At 39.4% G+C, this 17919-nt stretch overlaps 1 protein-coding gene across 1 annotated transcript in view; it reads left to right on the forward strand.

Moving 5' to 3' along the window:
- Positions 1-17919, forward strand: part of PTPRO (protein tyrosine phosphatase, receptor type, O) — a 65877-nt gene that overhangs the window by 32323 nt on the left and 15635 nt on the right. Inside the window, exons 11-16 of the mRNA XM_009588186.1 lie at positions 1481-1601; positions 5176-5315; positions 7986-8118; positions 9494-9614; positions 11590-11658; positions 15131-15214. Of these exons, the coding sequence (XP_009586481.1) occupies positions 1481-1601; positions 5176-5315; positions 7986-8118; positions 9494-9614; positions 11590-11658; positions 15131-15214 (668 nt within the window). The remainder of the gene's footprint in view (positions 1-1480; positions 1602-5175; positions 5316-7985; positions 8119-9493; positions 9615-11589; positions 11659-15130; positions 15215-17919) is intronic.

A 17919-nucleotide genomic window follows, 5' to 3' on the forward strand; every position in this document is an offset into this window, starting at 1 on the left:
GCAGGAACTTTCAATATTTGGATCTTTTTTTCAAATGAGGAAGAAAACTCCACATTTTAATTTTTTTCCTACAAATAAAATATTCTAACAATTGAATTCTAAAAAAATTGTACTGTGATATTCCTCTCTTCCTTCCAAAAGTCATGTTCTCTGTAAGGTTATTATTCTTCCAGGAAAAATCTGATTCCTGTGCCATTCCACTTCATTGAATATGAAAATATTAGATTAAATAAATATAAAATAAACATTGAATATGAAATTAAATTAAAATTAGTATTGAATATGTAATTTTAGATTAAACAAAAGATTAAAACTGGAGAGTATCTGCAACAGAGTATATCTGCAAATAAAACTTCAAAACTTTAGGGATGTCTTTAGAAATGTTTGTCTTTATATTATTTTCAGGACAAGGGAACCCATAAAGTATTCTTTAGGAAATTCCTGTAACAACCTCTTTATAGATAACTTTTATGGTCCTGCTCATATTTGTAAATATGGGTACAGGTTTGCAGGCTTCAGTGTGTACCTGTGCTAGGGTTGTACCTAAGCTCTGTTAGTCACTTTCAGAAATGGTTTCCTTTAAAAATCATACTGTATTGTAATCTCTTTATATGATTTCTTAAGATTCTTATTATGGTTGTTTTTCTTGTGGGATTATTAAAATAAATAGGTAACACTATCAGGCAATGATGACTTTTTCTTCCTACTATTTGTTTACTTCCCAAGACTCTGTCGAAGTTGGTCAGTTTTTAGAGAAGTGATGAAAATAATGTGCATAGTCCTGTTAGTCTTTATTCAGAATGGTCTATCCCTCTTGGAACTGAAAACTTCAGTCTGAAAATTAAGTGACTATGAAAACCAGCATGAGATTCCTGAATATGACCTTTGTAGATGCTCTGAAAACAGTCTGTTGCAGTATCTGAGTTCTGTGTCCTTCTCCGTGACCCTGGAGAAGTGGGGAGCTTACCCCTAAAATAACAGGAAGAAGTTATTCACAATCTTTTGAAGCTCAGCTCAGTTTTGGATCAGCTGGATTTAGTTTGCAGATTCTTAGGATATATAAAGGCTTGCCTATATGTGTCCTGTGTACTCTTCTTAGAGATATCTGATCTGATTTAAATTCCTCTAACATTGCAATAGACTCAAATACATAGTTTGGTTAGCATTTTGCACAACTTGAAAAATCCAGATGTAAAAGTACTCTTATTGGTGTGAGGGAGATTTTCCTTCGTCCTTAGATTTTCACTGGTCGTATAGAAAATGCTGCCTAAGATTGTCTTCTCTCTGCATTGTGATATTCTGCCGAGCATTACGGCTTTCCACAGTCGGTGTCAGTGGGAACTGGTTCAGGTAACAAGTCTAGAGTATGCAGAAGACATCTGCTGTGATGATTGTAGTATATTAAGTGACCAGATTAATTTTACAAGAAGGATATCTGTTTTGGGTCATATTTAACAGTTGGTGTCTATAATTATTGTAGGTAACACGCAATGTGATGACTGCAGTGTTGAGCTTGCCTCCGGGGGACATTTACAACCTTTCAGTGACTGCTTGTACTGAAAGGGGCAGCAATACTTCCCTGCCCCAGCTTGTGAAATTGGGTAAGAAATGCTTGTTTGTAAATTATAAACTCAGTCCTTCTCTCATTTGACTGTAAAAGTAACTGTGTCAGCAGATTCAGCATCTTCCTCATTTTAGTGTCATGTACCTGTGACTGCATTTCTTTAGCAAAGCTGTAATTTTCACCTTACCTTGCTCTGAAGATTGTCTCATTCCCCTATGTGAAGCTACTCTCCTAAAATAGTGTTACTCAAGAGGAGCAAGAGTGGCAACATCTGACTGTATGTGGAAGTAGGAGAGTGGAAATCGCTTAATGCTTCACTGGGAGAACGACTCTGCTTCGTATTTGCTTCCCTAAGGTCTCGAACAAAGGCAGGTTTGGGAACAGAAACTCAGGCTTCACAGCTGAACTTTTCCATACAAAGCAGAACCTTCCTTGGTTTTGACAAGTCAGTTTCTGGGTCTGCACTCTGCCACCTGGTCTGGTTTCCTCTCTCCTTTCTCCCTGGACATCTCCATAGTCTTCCAACACCAAAAATGTACCCTAAAATACAAATCAATGACGGGACAGTACTCTTTACAAAAACAATCAGATTCATGGCTGTGGATCCCAGCATCATTATAAGAGAAATATGTGTAATCTACTCAAAGAAACAAAAGAAGACTTAAGAACTTCATCCTTTAGGTAGGACTTTAAAATATAACTTTCTGCCTAACATCTTCCTTTACCTGTGAGGAAGACTGGACACTACGCCATTATACCTTAAGAGATTTTACTTCGCTTTTTCACGCACACAGAATTGTTGAGCCCTAGGTACCTAAAACTGTGAAATTTTCAAGCATGCCTAGCTGCTTTTACAGGCATTAACTCCAATGTGAAGGTAGGTAAAGAAGAGTTAGTAATTTCAAACTGGATTATCTTCTCTACACGCGTAATAAACCTTTCCTGAGTGACACTGAAAGAAGTGAATTTAAAGGACTCCATAACTTCTAATTGAATTAGAGGTCTTGAAGCAATCATTGTCTATTCATCTTTCTCAATAGCTCTTACTCAAATCTCTTAACAGTCCTGGGGCAAGCAGTACAGCCATAAGAATCTGAAGTTCTACCAGGTCTTTTCACCAAAGGGAATATTTGAAAGACGTAGACAAATTCCATGGATTTTCCTCTTCCCTATGCAAGTCCTGTCCACTGTTTTCCCCATGCCTTGTGGCTGCGGACGGAGTTACATGCGTGTAACTCTTTGTTCCCAGGATTGAGTGGGTGGATGTGTGAGGGTGAGTGTATCTCCCCACTACCATTGTCCAAATATTTTAGGGGAGTTTTTCAAAATATCAGCTAGCTTTATCTTTCAGACAGGTCCACAAGTGCCATGTATTATTCATGTTGTACACCCTGCAGCCTACTTGTATCTTCCTGTTCTTTGCTTATGGACAGGCAGGCTCTTATTGCACTGGTATTGTTATTTTGCTCTTGCTCTTTCATTGACAACAAAGAGAAGGTGGAATGAATTCTGTTTTGATAAATCACTTCCAGACTTCTGGGTGTGGGTTTTTTGTTGGTTTGGGGTTTTGTTTTTGTTTTTTCTTTATGCTGTTTGCACTTTGAATAGACAATAGTAAGGATATTTTACCAGAGGTTTTCCTTCTCTCTGTTTCTGAAGGGAACAGAGAGAGTTGTATGGGAGTTGTAATTAGCAGTAGTGGGAACTGACTCTAAGTGATAGACGACTCAGCACTTGGCAGTCACTTAAATTCCCTCCATGATGTTTGCTTCATCCTGGCAACTTTCCACTTGCAGAAAAATCAAGCCATTTGCTGGAGGCAAAAGGAGGATTTGCTTGGGATGATGCCCAAATGCAAAACTCATATTTTAATTGAGGCCATTTTTTACCTGGAGCGAGGGATGGAATGTGTTTCTGAATCCAAGAGCAGATATATGGGTGTAATTAAGGGAGAGGGACTCTTTCCTATGTAGTTCTGGGACAACATGTGCACCGTAATCCCCGTGACACAGAAGAAGCCACGTGAATGTGCCTCAGTCCCTACCCTGCTCTCCTCAATGCTCTCCCTAAATGCCAATATAATCTTGGCAGCCTCCAACCCTAGAACACTGATTTGATTGTCTGAGGATCAGATATGTCTCCAAAATGTCTATAACCACTTGAGCAAGTCCTTTGTGCCAAGTTTTTTGCGGTGGATCTTACACATCACACCCAGGCTCCTGTGACAGCATCTCACAGAATGAGAATAATAATTATTTGTGAAAGGAAAAAATAAGAGCAAAATGTTGTTGTACATAGTACAGTGCATGTAGTGTGTCAGGATCCTGGAATCAGGTCATTGTTTGAGAATGACCACTCTTATTAAACATCCATAGTTTAGGAAATGTGAAAACTCTGGAGAAGAGCTTGGAAATGTATAACCCAAACTTTGCACTCTCTGAAGGCAAACCAAAGAGGCCCAGGATGCCTGAGGCATTGAAAGCTAGGGATTGCCAGTTGTATGAGGTCTTCAGGATGAAAATCAGGATCAAGCCTTGGTTTTTAAATAATCTTGGGAAAAAAAGTACATCTTGTCTTAACACCGTGCCTAGACTTTTTGCTACTCTCCCTGCTCCTCAAGGTTTCCCCTCCTATTCTCCCGTGCTTTCCATACTCCAGGTTCGTTCAGGCGGGGTTGCAGTGCGGGGTGGCCTCCACTGGAGGTCAGCGTGGCCTGCCCAGCCACGCGGGTCCGCGGGTGGGGAGGTGGCCCTGGAGGGGACAGCCGAGGCCACCCCACGCGGGACAGGGGCCGCTGGGTGCAGACCCTCGTCTGTGTTTCACAGTATCTCTGATGCCATCTCTCCCAGGAGACCCCCAATAGTCCTCCTGTCACAGGGTTGTCTCCTTCTCGCCATGTAGGAACCTCAGTCCCTTGTATATGTTTGCCCATTGCCAGTTCATCCAGCACAACAGCCGTGAAAATCAAAGCAATAAATTGAAGACCCCCAAAATCTGGACCTCTGCATTCAGTGAGGAGAGAAAACTCCTGCAGCTAACTAAAACGAGTGCGGACCCAATGGCCCTTACATGTTAGCTTAGAAAAAAAACAGCCTACAAGAGTTTTTTTAAACTGCTAATTGACTAAATATTTCCTCTGCTACAATTAAATGAACCTAGACGGCCTTCGCTTGTGGGAAGCTGCTGCTTTATCGTCTCCTGGGGAAGGCCTTGTGAAGTAAAGCTTTCTCAGGCCAGAAGTGTTGCTTAACAGGTGGACAGCCATCTTCTCCTGAAAGAGCTTCTGTTAACATCGTTCTATTAATAGAATACGCTGATCATCCTCAAACAAGGGCTCTGCTGAAAAGGGAAGTGAAGTAATTATCCAACTGTCCAAATAGAGAACAGTTTAAACAGAGAAGAAAAACCAAGACACTTCATCATCTTCCCATTTTACAGTGGTAGTTTGTCATCATGAGAGGCACGGCTTTACATTGGCAGGCTTTATCTGAAGGAAATGAAAGATAGAAGGGCATCAGGCATTGCTTTCATTTTAGTTCAAGGCTTCCTCTTCTCAGTGGTCTGGAAACTTAACGATAAGCTTAATAAAAGGAGATTTTTCTCTTAACCAGAACCAGCCCCTCCAAAATCACTGTTTGCTGTCAACAAGACTCAGACCTCCGTGACTCTGCTCTGGGTGGAAGAAGGAGTGGCTGATTTCTTTGAAGTCTACTGCCAGCAGGCTGGATCTGGTCAGGACACAAAAGTCCAGGTATCTAAGTGTCTCTTCTTTGGTTTCTGTTCTTCATCTCTGAAACTGAGACTGGGCCTTACATCTTTCTGGTTTGTTGTCTGCTGCTTAGCATTTGTGTGTAAAGCCCAATGACATTTTATGCTCAGGACACAGGTAACATCGTTAAACCAATGTGGTAAGGTGGTTCAGAATTAAACCTTTAAAAGGTAAACTACTAAAGCATTTAAAATACTAAAATATTTCATTATTTTGCAATATTCAAATTGGCTTCTGTCTTATTGGTGAGATTGTAACTCGTTGGGCAGAAGCTACGTGCATCCAACAGGGTGTCAGTCTTTGGCTAGTCATGAAAATGGCTCCAATGTACCGTGCAAAACCTAAAAGGCCACAAAACTAAGGGAATGTCAATGGAGAGGAAGGGAAAAATGGTCAGGTAGCTTGATAAGGAATGGGAAAGAGAGACATATTTAGATGCCATGAGATCTTTTATACAGCATTTAATTATTTCTGGCTTGCTTTATTTCTGGTTTTGAGAACTGTTTATTCAAAGAGTACCTTTATGCTGCAAATGTGGCTGCTCCTCATGCATTTTGTCCCTTAGGGTATTTCCTGCGAGACCCACCATCTCAGTCTCACAAATGAACCTCTTTTTCTCTCTGTCCAGTTAGGTACCTGTGCTCAGAGGCCACCTGAATATCTGAGTGTTTAGATTGGTAACGTTCAGTGAAGAATAGAGCAGTAGTAGTTTTAATTCCTTGACATTCAATGCTGTGCAACATATGAGGCTTACTTTGTTATTTAGCTGATGGTATAGTGAATCACTGTGATTACATGCCATGAAACATCATTCTTTCATGTGGACTGTCACACATAATGGGGAATCATTCAGAAAAAAGTAAAAAATAAACCACTCAGACCACTGATTATCCCAAAAGAGACATATACACTCTCTAATCCTATGGAAGACCAGTTTGAATTATTTAATATTCTTTTTAAATTGAGAAAGGCACTGACTAAAGGAAAAAAACCAAATGTTTAAATGCACTTTAATCTCTTGGGTAGTTTGGGTTCCACATCTAGATTCCTGCTTTCTCACAGTGAATAACTAAAGATTGTGAAATCATTATCCACTTAGCAGAGATTCAAAATAATGATGTGATCAGGCAAGGAAGGTACCACAGGATTTGCAGCTTTAGTGCAGAGCAGATCTGTCTTAAGAACATCAGGAAAAGACTGCTCCATTTGGCAGGAGCTTCAGGGAGTGTCTTGTTTGTTGACATGAACATCTGGCATTGGGAAATGCACAGAGGTTGTCAGCTCACCTCTCATTAGATTCATCACTCTCTTTTCTGTCTCTATGAAAAAAGGGAATGGCTCCTTTTTGAGCTGTAAAAAGGGATGCTTTCCCATTAGACTGGTGAAAATTCTTTACTTGTGATTTTCCATGCTAATTACATGAACATTTTTGTCCCTTTCCTTCATTTTTAAATCAGCAAAATGAAAAGCAACAGCTTTCCAGGTTTGAACATCTTGGGTTTTGCTTGACTAATTTAAATTTCCCAGAGGGGAAAATGGAAAACATCTAACCAAGTTCAACTGCCAAACTGTGGCCCCTCCTTTCAGCTCAGAGAATAAAAGTCCCCTTCCTTACACTCATGTACATCTCATTTCATCTGTGTAACATACCTCAGAATTGCACTGCAACGGGGAACCCTTGCTAGTCTAGAAGGAGCCCGTGAATGACAACAGGCCACTGCAAAAATCCAGTGCTTGGGACTTGTTACAGCATCTTGCACTCCCCATCCGGAGTGAGTTCGTTCATAAAACTTCTCCTTGTTCCCTTTCTAAACTACTGGCTCAGTATCCCTATTTTCCCATCTGAAACCCACCCTTGGTTTTGCTGGAGAGTACAGAAAAGCTTCTGAGGACCTTGAGGAGCTATATCTTTAAGTCAACACATATGTTGCATTTGTTTTCTTTTGCCGTATCAGCATTTATGAAACACAAAATTGTTTACTAGGGACATAGTAATTAAAACATTGTATAAAAATGTTATGTAAAGAGTTTCTACTACCTGGAAAAACTGAGGTGTGGGGTACCTGATCATTGGTTATTACCCAAAAACTTTGCTCTAGCTTTGTTTTTCACCTTGGCCATGTGAAAGGCTCATAGCTCTTCATGTCCAGAGGAACTGCCTCAGAGGCAGAGATGACACATATTCATACAAGGGTGCAGAGATTGTGACTACCTTGGCCACACTTTCAATAAAAATAACTTTATTTTCCTCCTGCCTGTGTGGCTTAGTAACCAGAGCTCATGAGCTCTGCCCACCTCTGGGGATGTCCTGGGGGTCGCAGCGCCTTCCCCCACCATGCATGTGCCTGACCAACCCCCTGCAAGGCACCCTCTGCCCTGCCCAAGGGGCCCGGGGGCTCCCTGGCGTGCTCTGGGCTGTTCCTGCTGCTGTTTTCACCCCTGTTCCTCTCCCCTCTTCTGCCAGACTGCCAGACTACCTGCCTATTTTCAAGGGCAGGCCTTGGTTACCTTCCCTGAGTTTTGAAGTGCTGGTTTCTTTCACCAGATCTGACTTTACCTGGTCAAATATAGGGGTGGAGAGGGGAGCACCCATTTGTGCTCTTGCGTTTACAGGAGAGACAAACTTTTGTGTATTTTTCCCCATGTCTGCAGGAACCTGTCACTGTCTCTTCACACGTGGTGACCATTTCTAGCCTAACCCCTGCCACTTCCTACAACTGCAGTGTGACCACCTTCAGCCACAATAGCCCCAGCATCCCCACTTTCATTGCGGTTTCCACCATGGGTAAGCAGCACTTCCCTGCTTTCTTCTTCCTCCTCCAGCTACAACATCTGTTTCTCCTTGCTTTCTAAAGCTGCTCTCGGTAATGCTGGCCCCAGGGGTTGTTTGTATCATGGAAAGGATGCCAGATGTGGATGGGATGGGGAAGCAGCTTTAAAAAGATCTTAGAAAAATCCCTGCTGGGAGGGTTGACTTGGAAAAATATAAACTAGAGGCTCAGTTCTCTACCGGGTTTTAGAAATCAGGGACCTAGTTTGTGGTGTCAAGGCTGAACATCAGGGTACTGCCTGATGACATTTATGGAGAAAAATGTCTTCTCAGCCAAGCCCAAACAAGAGGAAAATCACATTTATAAGCTGCTAAGGCAAAAAATGGCTTTCTGCTTTCAGTGAAGAAGTGGAGATAGGGTGAGAGAGGAGGAGAAGGGCCATGCAGGATCTTGAGCAGTCACACCCCGAAGGGATAGCTCCTGATGAGGGCTCCCCGGGCACGTCATGAAGCCTGACTCTGTACGGCTCTGAAGAAAGAATATCAGTGTTGAACTGCCCAGAGCACTGGACTTTTCTTTAAAATCTCCCTTTCAGAATGATCAGTGCCATCTCTGCTTAGTTAGGGAGTTGTGTAGCTTTAGTCACTGGACCTATACATCATACACCACTCCATGCTGGAGTTCAGTGTCTGATACTTAACTTTAAAATCTCCATGATTTTTAATCTAAAAAGTGCTTCTCTAGACAACTGTGGATGTAAAGTTATTCTCAGCAAGTAAAGCGGAGAGTGTTTCTCATATAATGAGCAGAACAGGGTATCTGCTCTCATAGTAGTACAGCCAATAAGCACGTAATATGCAACAAAAATAAATCAAGGTTTTGTTATTGAGTGTTGATTCCAACTCTTATTTAAAACAGAATATTTTGTTAAAATTTATTTGCCAAAGTAATTCAATCAATTTCATCCCAGTATATTGCAGAGCCTCAGCCTGTTATTTTGCTTTTGGGTTAGGAAAGGTATTGATTATTGTTGAAGAACAACTTCAGAGTTGAAATGTGCTTTGGAGACTTAGATGATGATGAATATCTGTATTTTATATTTCCTTCACCCTTTTCTCTTATGTTATGAATGTCAGTGAAAAAAAAATCAGAACATGTCAAATTTTAACAAAATGCCAGAGTGAAGTCATTTCCCCACAGAAATTTTGTAAGAGCAATAACTAGTCAAAACCTCCCTTTATCCCTAGTGGTAGATTTTTCTCTCTGTAACACTCCAGGCTGAATGAGATCAGTTCAGAAAAATAACACTATCAACATTCAGGGAAAAAAACCCCAAAACTGTCAGCGCTTCTGAATTGAATAACCAAGAGTCCTTCTTTGTATGTACAGTCACCGAGATGAATCCCAACGTAGTGGTAATCTCAGTGTTAGCCATCCTAAGTATCCTTCTGATTGGGCTGCTGCTGGTGACTCTTGTTGTACTCAGGAGAAAACATCTACAAATGGCCAGGTAAGTCCAGATTTATGCTAATTCCAAAAATTTCAGACAACAGCAAACATATCATGACAATAGTAGCAATTGAGGATGCTTGTGTGCACGGGTGCTGCTGGAGATGCTTGTGAACAGGATACCTTCAAAATAGTTGTCTTGCTGCTGTTTAGGAGTAACACGTCTTCTCCCTCTACCTACTTTCATCCTTGACCTGAGTTACAAGCCTCAACCTTTGTCTCATGTTGAGCTTTGCAAGATTGGGTCTATAAGAAGTGCAATCACTTTTTACAAAAGTGTTGTGTCAGGAGCCTAAAGGATAATTAGGATCTGAGGCAACTGGACATAAACAGGACATCAAGATGCTTTGCAAATCTTTTATATGGTTTGGAACAGGAGATTTTCCATATCAACAGATAAGATGGTTTTTCATCAGGTCCAGGATGCTGCATTTCAGAGGCCATGTAAGGCCTGAGCCCTGGCAGCCAAACCCCTAGGACGAGGGAGGATGTGCCCACGGCCCTGAGAGTCTCTCTCTGGAGCATTTCCCAGTCTGCCCCCAAATCCCGGTCTTCCAGTTGTTCAAATTCTGCATTCATATGGGCTTCCTTCCTATGGGGACTGCAGCATGGGAAAGAGCATATGGGCTCACCTGGATCTTGTCTTTCTATGCAGTCAGGATGCAGCCAGACATACACTGAGACCCACAAATCCAGAAGGGGTCTCAGGTCCTGTAACATTAATGATCCCAATTTGTTGTGTCATACAGATGAAGGGAAGAATTATCTTGTAAGAGTAAACCTTTTTATTACAGAACCTGCAGTTCCTTCAGCTATATGCACCAATCATTTGTTCCTGAATATTGAAATTCAATTTCTTTTTCCTTGTGCTGTTACCTGTAACAGTTCATTTTCATGTGGGTTATGTTATGGCCTGAGTGAACTGTGGAAGTTTTTCCAAACCCTCGATATGTGGTTCACCTGCTGGTTTTGGAAGTGTCCTGGAGTCTTCACCCTTTTATAATCTATGTAATATGTTTTATATTAATTTACTGTCCTGTGTCAAGAAAGGAAATGATTTCATGTAAAAAAAACTTATGTGAAGAATCTTGCACTTGGCTACCTAGCAGACATTGCACTTTATGTGTCATGTCTTGGCTGTGTATTCTATGCAACAGATGACCCCATCACGCATATTTTGCAGGCTATCTCTTTCAGTGAACATTGTGTAGTTTGTCCTTTTACATGTAACTGGCTCTGTGAAAAATGCCAGCTAAATTAATTCTCTTTTCTATTTAATTACTGTGCAGGCAGCCCAAAGCTTTTTCTTTTTCTCTTCATCACTGCTTCTAGCCACAGAAGATAAAAACCCCAGAAGGAAATTAAAAAAGTAAATCCAGTAAGAAGTTGCAAGAAATTGTTTGTTTAAATCAAGGAATCGAAAATAGTCAAGTCAGTTTATCATTTGTAGCTGAAAATAACGGACTTGTGATAAATTCACTGGAATGTTATTCAGGAAATTCAGGCTTTTTCCACAATTATTTTGTGAACTCAAAATTAACATGATCCTGTCTAATGGAAACAATTATATATCTTCTCCTTAGAGTTGGGACAGTGAATATTTAGTATTGAAAGGTAAATATTTAGCATGTGTACTGAGGCCAGCAACTAGTGCTAGCACCAGACTATAGAAAGCCCAAATCTGGACAGAAGACGAGGTCTATTTGCGATCTTTATTAGCAACTTCTCCCTTGTTTCACTCTTTTTAGGCATCATTAGGAAACCTGATCTCAGGTGTTGTTGAACGTTTATTGGTTTTGGACGACTATGTTAAGGGACTTCAGTTATGTTTATCACAGATTATCACAGATCTAGTCACAGATGTGAGTTTACAGGACTTCTCCGCAACTCCGAGAGTTCTCTGTTAAATCAACGTCATTGCAAGTGTTGTGAATCCAAAAATGGTAACTTTGTACCCAATGGTCTTCCTGAAACAGGGAGTGTGGGGCTGGAACCTTTGTCAATTTTGCATCTTTAGAAAGAGATGGAAAGCTTCCCTATAATTGGTGAGTGTTTGAAGAAAAGCTTTTAATTATGTTTTTCCCATCTCTGCTTTTTGGCAAATGTAATCTTTAATCTTAAATGCTTATTTTTTATGTCATCTTTTTATAAGATAAAACTACTGTAACTGTTATTTTAGTATTTGATTTCTTGAATGATGACTCAAGACTATGTATTCTGTCACCTGCTATTTTTAGTAGGGAATGATGTATATACATGTCAACCAAGTTGCATAGATGTGTGTTGGGAGGATGTTTTTTTTCCTTTCTCCTACAGACATATTTCCTAAAATAACACAAGTGTAGAAACTTGATCTATAAATCCATTAGCACTTCCATAGAGATACATTTACATCCGGGAGTAAGCTTGCCTGTAGATGACCAATTAGCAACTGTCTTCATGCAGTGCCAGTAATTAATTTTTCCTTGCATTGCAAGACAAGGACAAGCCAACTCAAATGTTTACTGTAACTTCATGTTCAGTGCTGTTGAAAAGACTCGGAAAAAAACCCATATTCTTGCTAGTCTAGAAAACCAACCACAAGAGTTGCAGGCACTCACTATGGACTCCAAACTGTCACTGACACCATCAGCCAAAGAGAAGTATTTAACAAAGAAAGTCTGTATGATTAGCTTTTACAGAAGCAAAAGGGCTCTGAGAGCTACCTGACTGGCACCGGTGTGGTCATGTCCATTCCTATTTTAATAATCAAAAGGGTGCTAATGACTGACTCAAGGTTTATTGTTTTGTTATTAGCAATCTCTGCAAAAACCTCTTGTCTTTCAAGGCAAGTCCAAACACAGATATTTAAAAGCATACTGTCAGCCCCATTCCAGTATGTAGGGAGAAAAAAATATGCGCCTTGGTTTTACACCCCTGGTCAGCTTTGTTGACAGCCAAGAAGTTGGAAAGAGGAGTTGGTGCGCAGGGAACTGCTTCCATGATCTCATAGGACACAGCCTGCAAGCAAGGATGGGATTAAATGGATGGACACTGCACCACAGCTAGCCTTTTGCCAATAAGCATGCAAACTGAACTAACAAGCCCAGCAAATCTCGTCAATACCTCACTGTGCTGCTAATTAACTGGATATTAAACAAGCCTCACTTGCTTGGTTTAGCTTTAATAGCAGCCAGCTGTATGCAGTACAAACTAATCTCTCTTTCAGCTTCTCTTGCTTGGACTGTATTAATGGTAAAGAAGGCAGAAGATCAAACACTCATGTTAATTAAATATTCAAGCTTGAATCAAATGATTAAACTAGCAACAGATGTTATTAAAACCATAAAAGGCTTTTTTTTTATGGGAAGGGGAATTAATTAATAGGTTTGGATGTGAAAGTGAAGGTTGCTTGATTTAGTATATGTATATGTATGTGTGTGTATATATATATGTGTGTATATATGCATATAGGTATACATACATAAATTATGTTATAAAAATATAAATTGGGGCAAATACTCCTGCTTAATATCTCCACAAATTTTTGTAACTGAAGGCAGTGTGCCCTAATCTTACAGTCCTGACTTCTCTGAGAGTTAGTAAAGATATCTTGTTTTGTGTGTCTCTGTTGTCTAATGTCAAGACCAGATTCATTGTCCAGCCAGGCAGCCAAATGGAAAATATGGCCCTAAAGACAGGTAGAAGGATTAAGAAACCCATTTTGCTTGGGGTCATTCCAGGGAATCTAGTAAGGGAGCTATGGGCATATCCCATCCCATATCCTCAGCTCAGCAGAGTTTTCAGAATTTGATCAATATCTGCATCTCTTTCTTTTAATTAAATAAAATTGTTCGGTACACCTGAGCAGTAGGTGAAAGACTGTATAATTCCAGGAAAACAATATTGTATTTTTTGGGCAATTACTTATTTTTCACATGTTGAATGAAATCAATTGTTTTAGATGTCGGAGTTCGTAATCTGTGAACAATATAAGTAGGTCTGCAAGCACGTTAGCCTGTGATTTGATGAAGTGTGGAAATTCCTCATGATGATGAAAGAAGACCCAGGCTTGAATAATTGCTTCTGCCTCTGTAGGCAAAAGGAAGTAAAAACCTCACCTGGAGTTTCCCAAAGGAAAGAGGAGTATTCCAGCAACATCATCGCATCTAAGCCTAATGAAAATCTCTCTGTGGCACCAGAGATCTGCTTATGGAAAACCAAATTTCATCCTCAGTCCAGTCCCATAGGAACCCTAAGGCCCTGATGCTGCAACCACTGTGGCATATGATTAACTAGAAAGGGCTCGCTCTTCTGGCTGACCCACACAATCCCTACCAACGCCAGGGGAGGTGCCCTGCCGAAACTGCACTGCCCATTTTCTCTTTAGCAGCGAAACGCATTAAAGCATAACTTGGAGTTTTCACTGCGTGGGCAGAAGTTTTCCACCACTGGTTGGAAGATTAATATTAGAGATGATTACATCTGACGTGACTTGCTTATCAGGGAAAACACAGTATCTACTGACAACATAAGAGCCAAGTGTACTGAAAAAGGGAATTTCACTTTGTGGTTCCTCTTTAGAACAGTTGCAGGAAGATGGTATTGCTTTTAGGACAGCAGATTTTCTGATGAGGGAAAAAACACACTGAGGGTGTATTTGGCAAGAAATCCTGCTACTGGGGCAGTTTTTGTTTAAGTTTCATGAGTTTTTCGCGTTTGCAAAGTACCTGTAACCCACTCCACTAGTAGGTAGATCAGGCCTGAGTGGGTTTCCTTGTTTAATGCATAGCAGAGTCTGGTAAACAGGTTGCGAATACAGAAGTTTAGAGCGATTTTGTACTCAAATTTCCTTTAGCCACAATGAAACCTGCTGTGAATAGTTATTCATAGAAACCACAGTTAGAAGAAGTTCAAATAATGTTTTGCTGAAAACCTAGGCGAGAATTTAAAGCACTTAAAAATGGGGCCCTGCAAAATGTTATATGGATGTTTGCAGAAATACGACTCAATAGAGGGTATTAAGAGATACTGGAATGGTCTGAATTTATCTCTGATACAGATGTTCTGATATCCACAGGATCTCTTGCAGAAGGAAACGTGGGAAATTATCATGGTAAAAACAAACTATGTCTGTCCTGAAACGTCTCAAAACATCAGAAAATAGTCTTAGCACCACCTATGTAATGGCCATAAACTTGTGGATGAAATTTTTAAACACATTTTACTCTCAAAAATCTGCCAATTTATTAATTAACATTGATTTAGAATAACAGGGCTGAATCAATACCATAAAACACATTTATTTTGATCATATAGAATTTCATGTTGGCTAGCTGAAAATCCTGCATAGGGTGTCAGTTTGAGGAGTACAAATTCTATGGATGCTAATAATATTCTTATGAAGTAAGTAAGAGGAAAGCTTTATGGGTTTAGCTGATTTTTAAAATAGAATTTGCTGATCTCCTGATTTCTGTTTGTCTTACTAACTCTCCTCACTTTTTCATCTTTATGTATGTTATTTATTAATGCACACAGGCGTAGAAGTGTATTTGCTTTCCTAACTCTGCTACCCTCATGCCTTTGGACTGATTATCTTTTGGCATTTTATATTAATCCTTGGTAAGTGATTTACTTGTTTTTCCATATGCAATGTGTAAACAATGTTAATTTCTATTACATGAAAAATGTGTGATAACTTTGTTTTCAAATGGGTCAAAGCTTTTGAAGATATAATTTTCTTGTACTAGAACATTGATTGGAGAGGATGTGGGTATCAAAGTATTTGCTACCCTGCTTCATCTAGTTTGTCTGTTTATGATCCTACCCATTTTGGTATTAAAAAGCTAATCCTATGGTGGTCATCATATTCACCTCATTGCACTCTGCAATATTTGCCACTTCATTATAAGTCCTGGCTTCTTCTGTCCCAGTTACTCATCCGTTCATTGCCTGGCGTTGCCTTCTGCTGCTGCTGCTTTTCTATTACTAAAATCGCTTGATCGTGCCCCACCTGTTTGGTGTGTGATGTCAAATACCTTAGTTTTTAAAGGTGCGGTTATGCTCTCCTGACATCAGTAAAAGTTTTGCTTTTGGAAACAACAGTTCACTGGGAATCGATACAAACCAGCAGTCCCAAAGTGTAAAAATTGGGTCACTGTGTGCGCGTCTTTGTGTGTATGTGTGTATATTTAATAGTTTAGTCTGTAAATAATTTATACAGACTTAGTAAATGACTGATTGTTTTTTTTTTAAAATACCTAACCAACAAAGCCACAGGGTCTATTTAGAACCAGAACTGTTTTACAAACCGTTAAACAAAGAATCATTTAACTATTTAACTATCATCTAACAATTAACTATGATCTAAAAATGCTTAATTTGTATAAAAGAAACTTAAGTTCCTGATGGTTTTGAGTCCAAGGTATAGTGATTTACAAAAATGTGGTACCGAAGTTAAGATTTACTTTTGACCAAACGTTTTCCCTCGTGTTACCATACGGCACCAAAGCCCTGGCAGGCAGTCAGTCATCGACACATTCAGCGTAGGGATTTCTGAGACTGGTTTTCCTTGGGTCACATTGGGTCTATAGAAAAACCCACCTAAATGGAAGTCTTCCACATCTCTCCAAGGCTAATATTATATTGACTTGTAACTTACCTGATGTAAACTCAACTATCAGAGCTGCACAGTGATGGAGGATCAGGCAAGCAGTTTATTATTGTGGAGGTCACACTGATCTCTCTTAAGTCTCTAATGGTCGAGAAGCCCAAGGTGGGCACTGGCAATGGCACTGCTGCGAAATGAGTCATCATCTTCTTTTGCCCCTTTGCCTCTTTTTGTTTAAAATGCATTAATATGCATTAACTCACCTTTCCAGATGTGTATCTTTGTTCAGAGGTTTCCTCTTCAATCAAGCTACCTAGTTTAGTCTAGATGACCAAGTTTAAAGGAGCTGAAGTTGAATGAGATGAAATTAATCCCTCTCTTTGTATTTTAATCTGTAGGGTAAATGGAAGTACAATGAAACACCAGCTAATGTTTCAAATGTCTTTGTTTTGCACACAAGTTGGTTTAAAACATTTATGAACATTCAGGAAACAATTGCAATGCTAAGAAACAAAGGCCTCTTGAGACTATCATAGCACAAGAATTGTTGCTGAGAAATGGATGTCATATTGCCTCTTGAAGTGTTCCTTGGAGAAGTGTTCTTAGAAGCATTCTCATCATAAACAGCATTTAGATATTTTTTTCTTTTGAAATTAATTCCAATGTGCCCGACATTAAAAGGTTTACCACAGTCACAGGGGATAGAAAAGAAATGTATTGAATAATTTAGAGAAATTAACTTTAAGATTTTGTTGGAAAAAATCTTTGAAGATGTAGAATAAACACTACTAGGCTATGTGTATAGTACACATGAATGTACAGATACTATACAGATAGTATCTGTACAGATAACATGGTAGGCTGAAGAGGTTTATAATATTTGCAAAGTAAAGCTTTGCAAAGTAAATCTCCACATTAGTGTAAAGCTGGTATTTGCTGTAGCTCTTGTTAATAGCTCTGCAGGCAAAGCTCCACATCTAAATGGAAATGTACCTTGACAAGATAACAAAATTACTACAGGTTGTGGCTGCTCCAAAACCTGAACATTTTGTAAAACTTAATTTTGGAAATGAGTTTTTGGGTTTTTTTTAATTCCACTTCTAAAGTTAGCAGGGTAGAAAACCAAAAATATTCCACTTTTTAATATTTCTTTCTGTATATTTTCGTTGATTTGAAATTAAAAGTCTTCACCTTTAATTTACTAATTGAATTGACCCAAGTTATCTAGAAATCATTTTAATATCATCATGAAATTAAAAATAGCATCATTATAATGTGATGAATTAACAGATATTGTTTAATGCCCAGGAAAAAAAAAATGACACTACTAAAATCCCTTCTGAGTAAGCAAGAATTTATTTGTGCTCCGTAGCTGGTTTAACAGAGGGGATCAGTGTTTTCAGACCTCTAGCCCAATTATTCCGGGGTGCTCACTTTGTGCATTTAATCTGATTGATTGCTTAATTTTTTTGTGGCACCAACAAAATGAACACACACGCCCTCCAAAAAACCACATGGTGGTAGTTATTGTAGTGCAGTTCTTAAGTCCGTATCTTATGGGTTATACTGCTTAACACGCTCATAAGCTTGCTCACAACTGTCACTGATGAATTATATCACTTATAAATCATGTGAAGACAGTGTATTACATGACTGGCATAATTATCTCTAGCTGTTAAAAGTTAATTAAAATTATCTAAGGTTTAAGCTTGAGTCC

Source organism: Fulmarus glacialis, unplaced genomic scaffold (assembly GCF_000690835.1).
Source record: "Fulmarus glacialis isolate BGI_N327 unplaced genomic scaffold, ASM69083v1 scaffold2982, whole genome shotgun sequence".
Lineage (NCBI taxonomy): Eukaryota > Metazoa > Chordata > Aves > Procellariiformes > Procellariidae > Fulmarus > Fulmarus glacialis.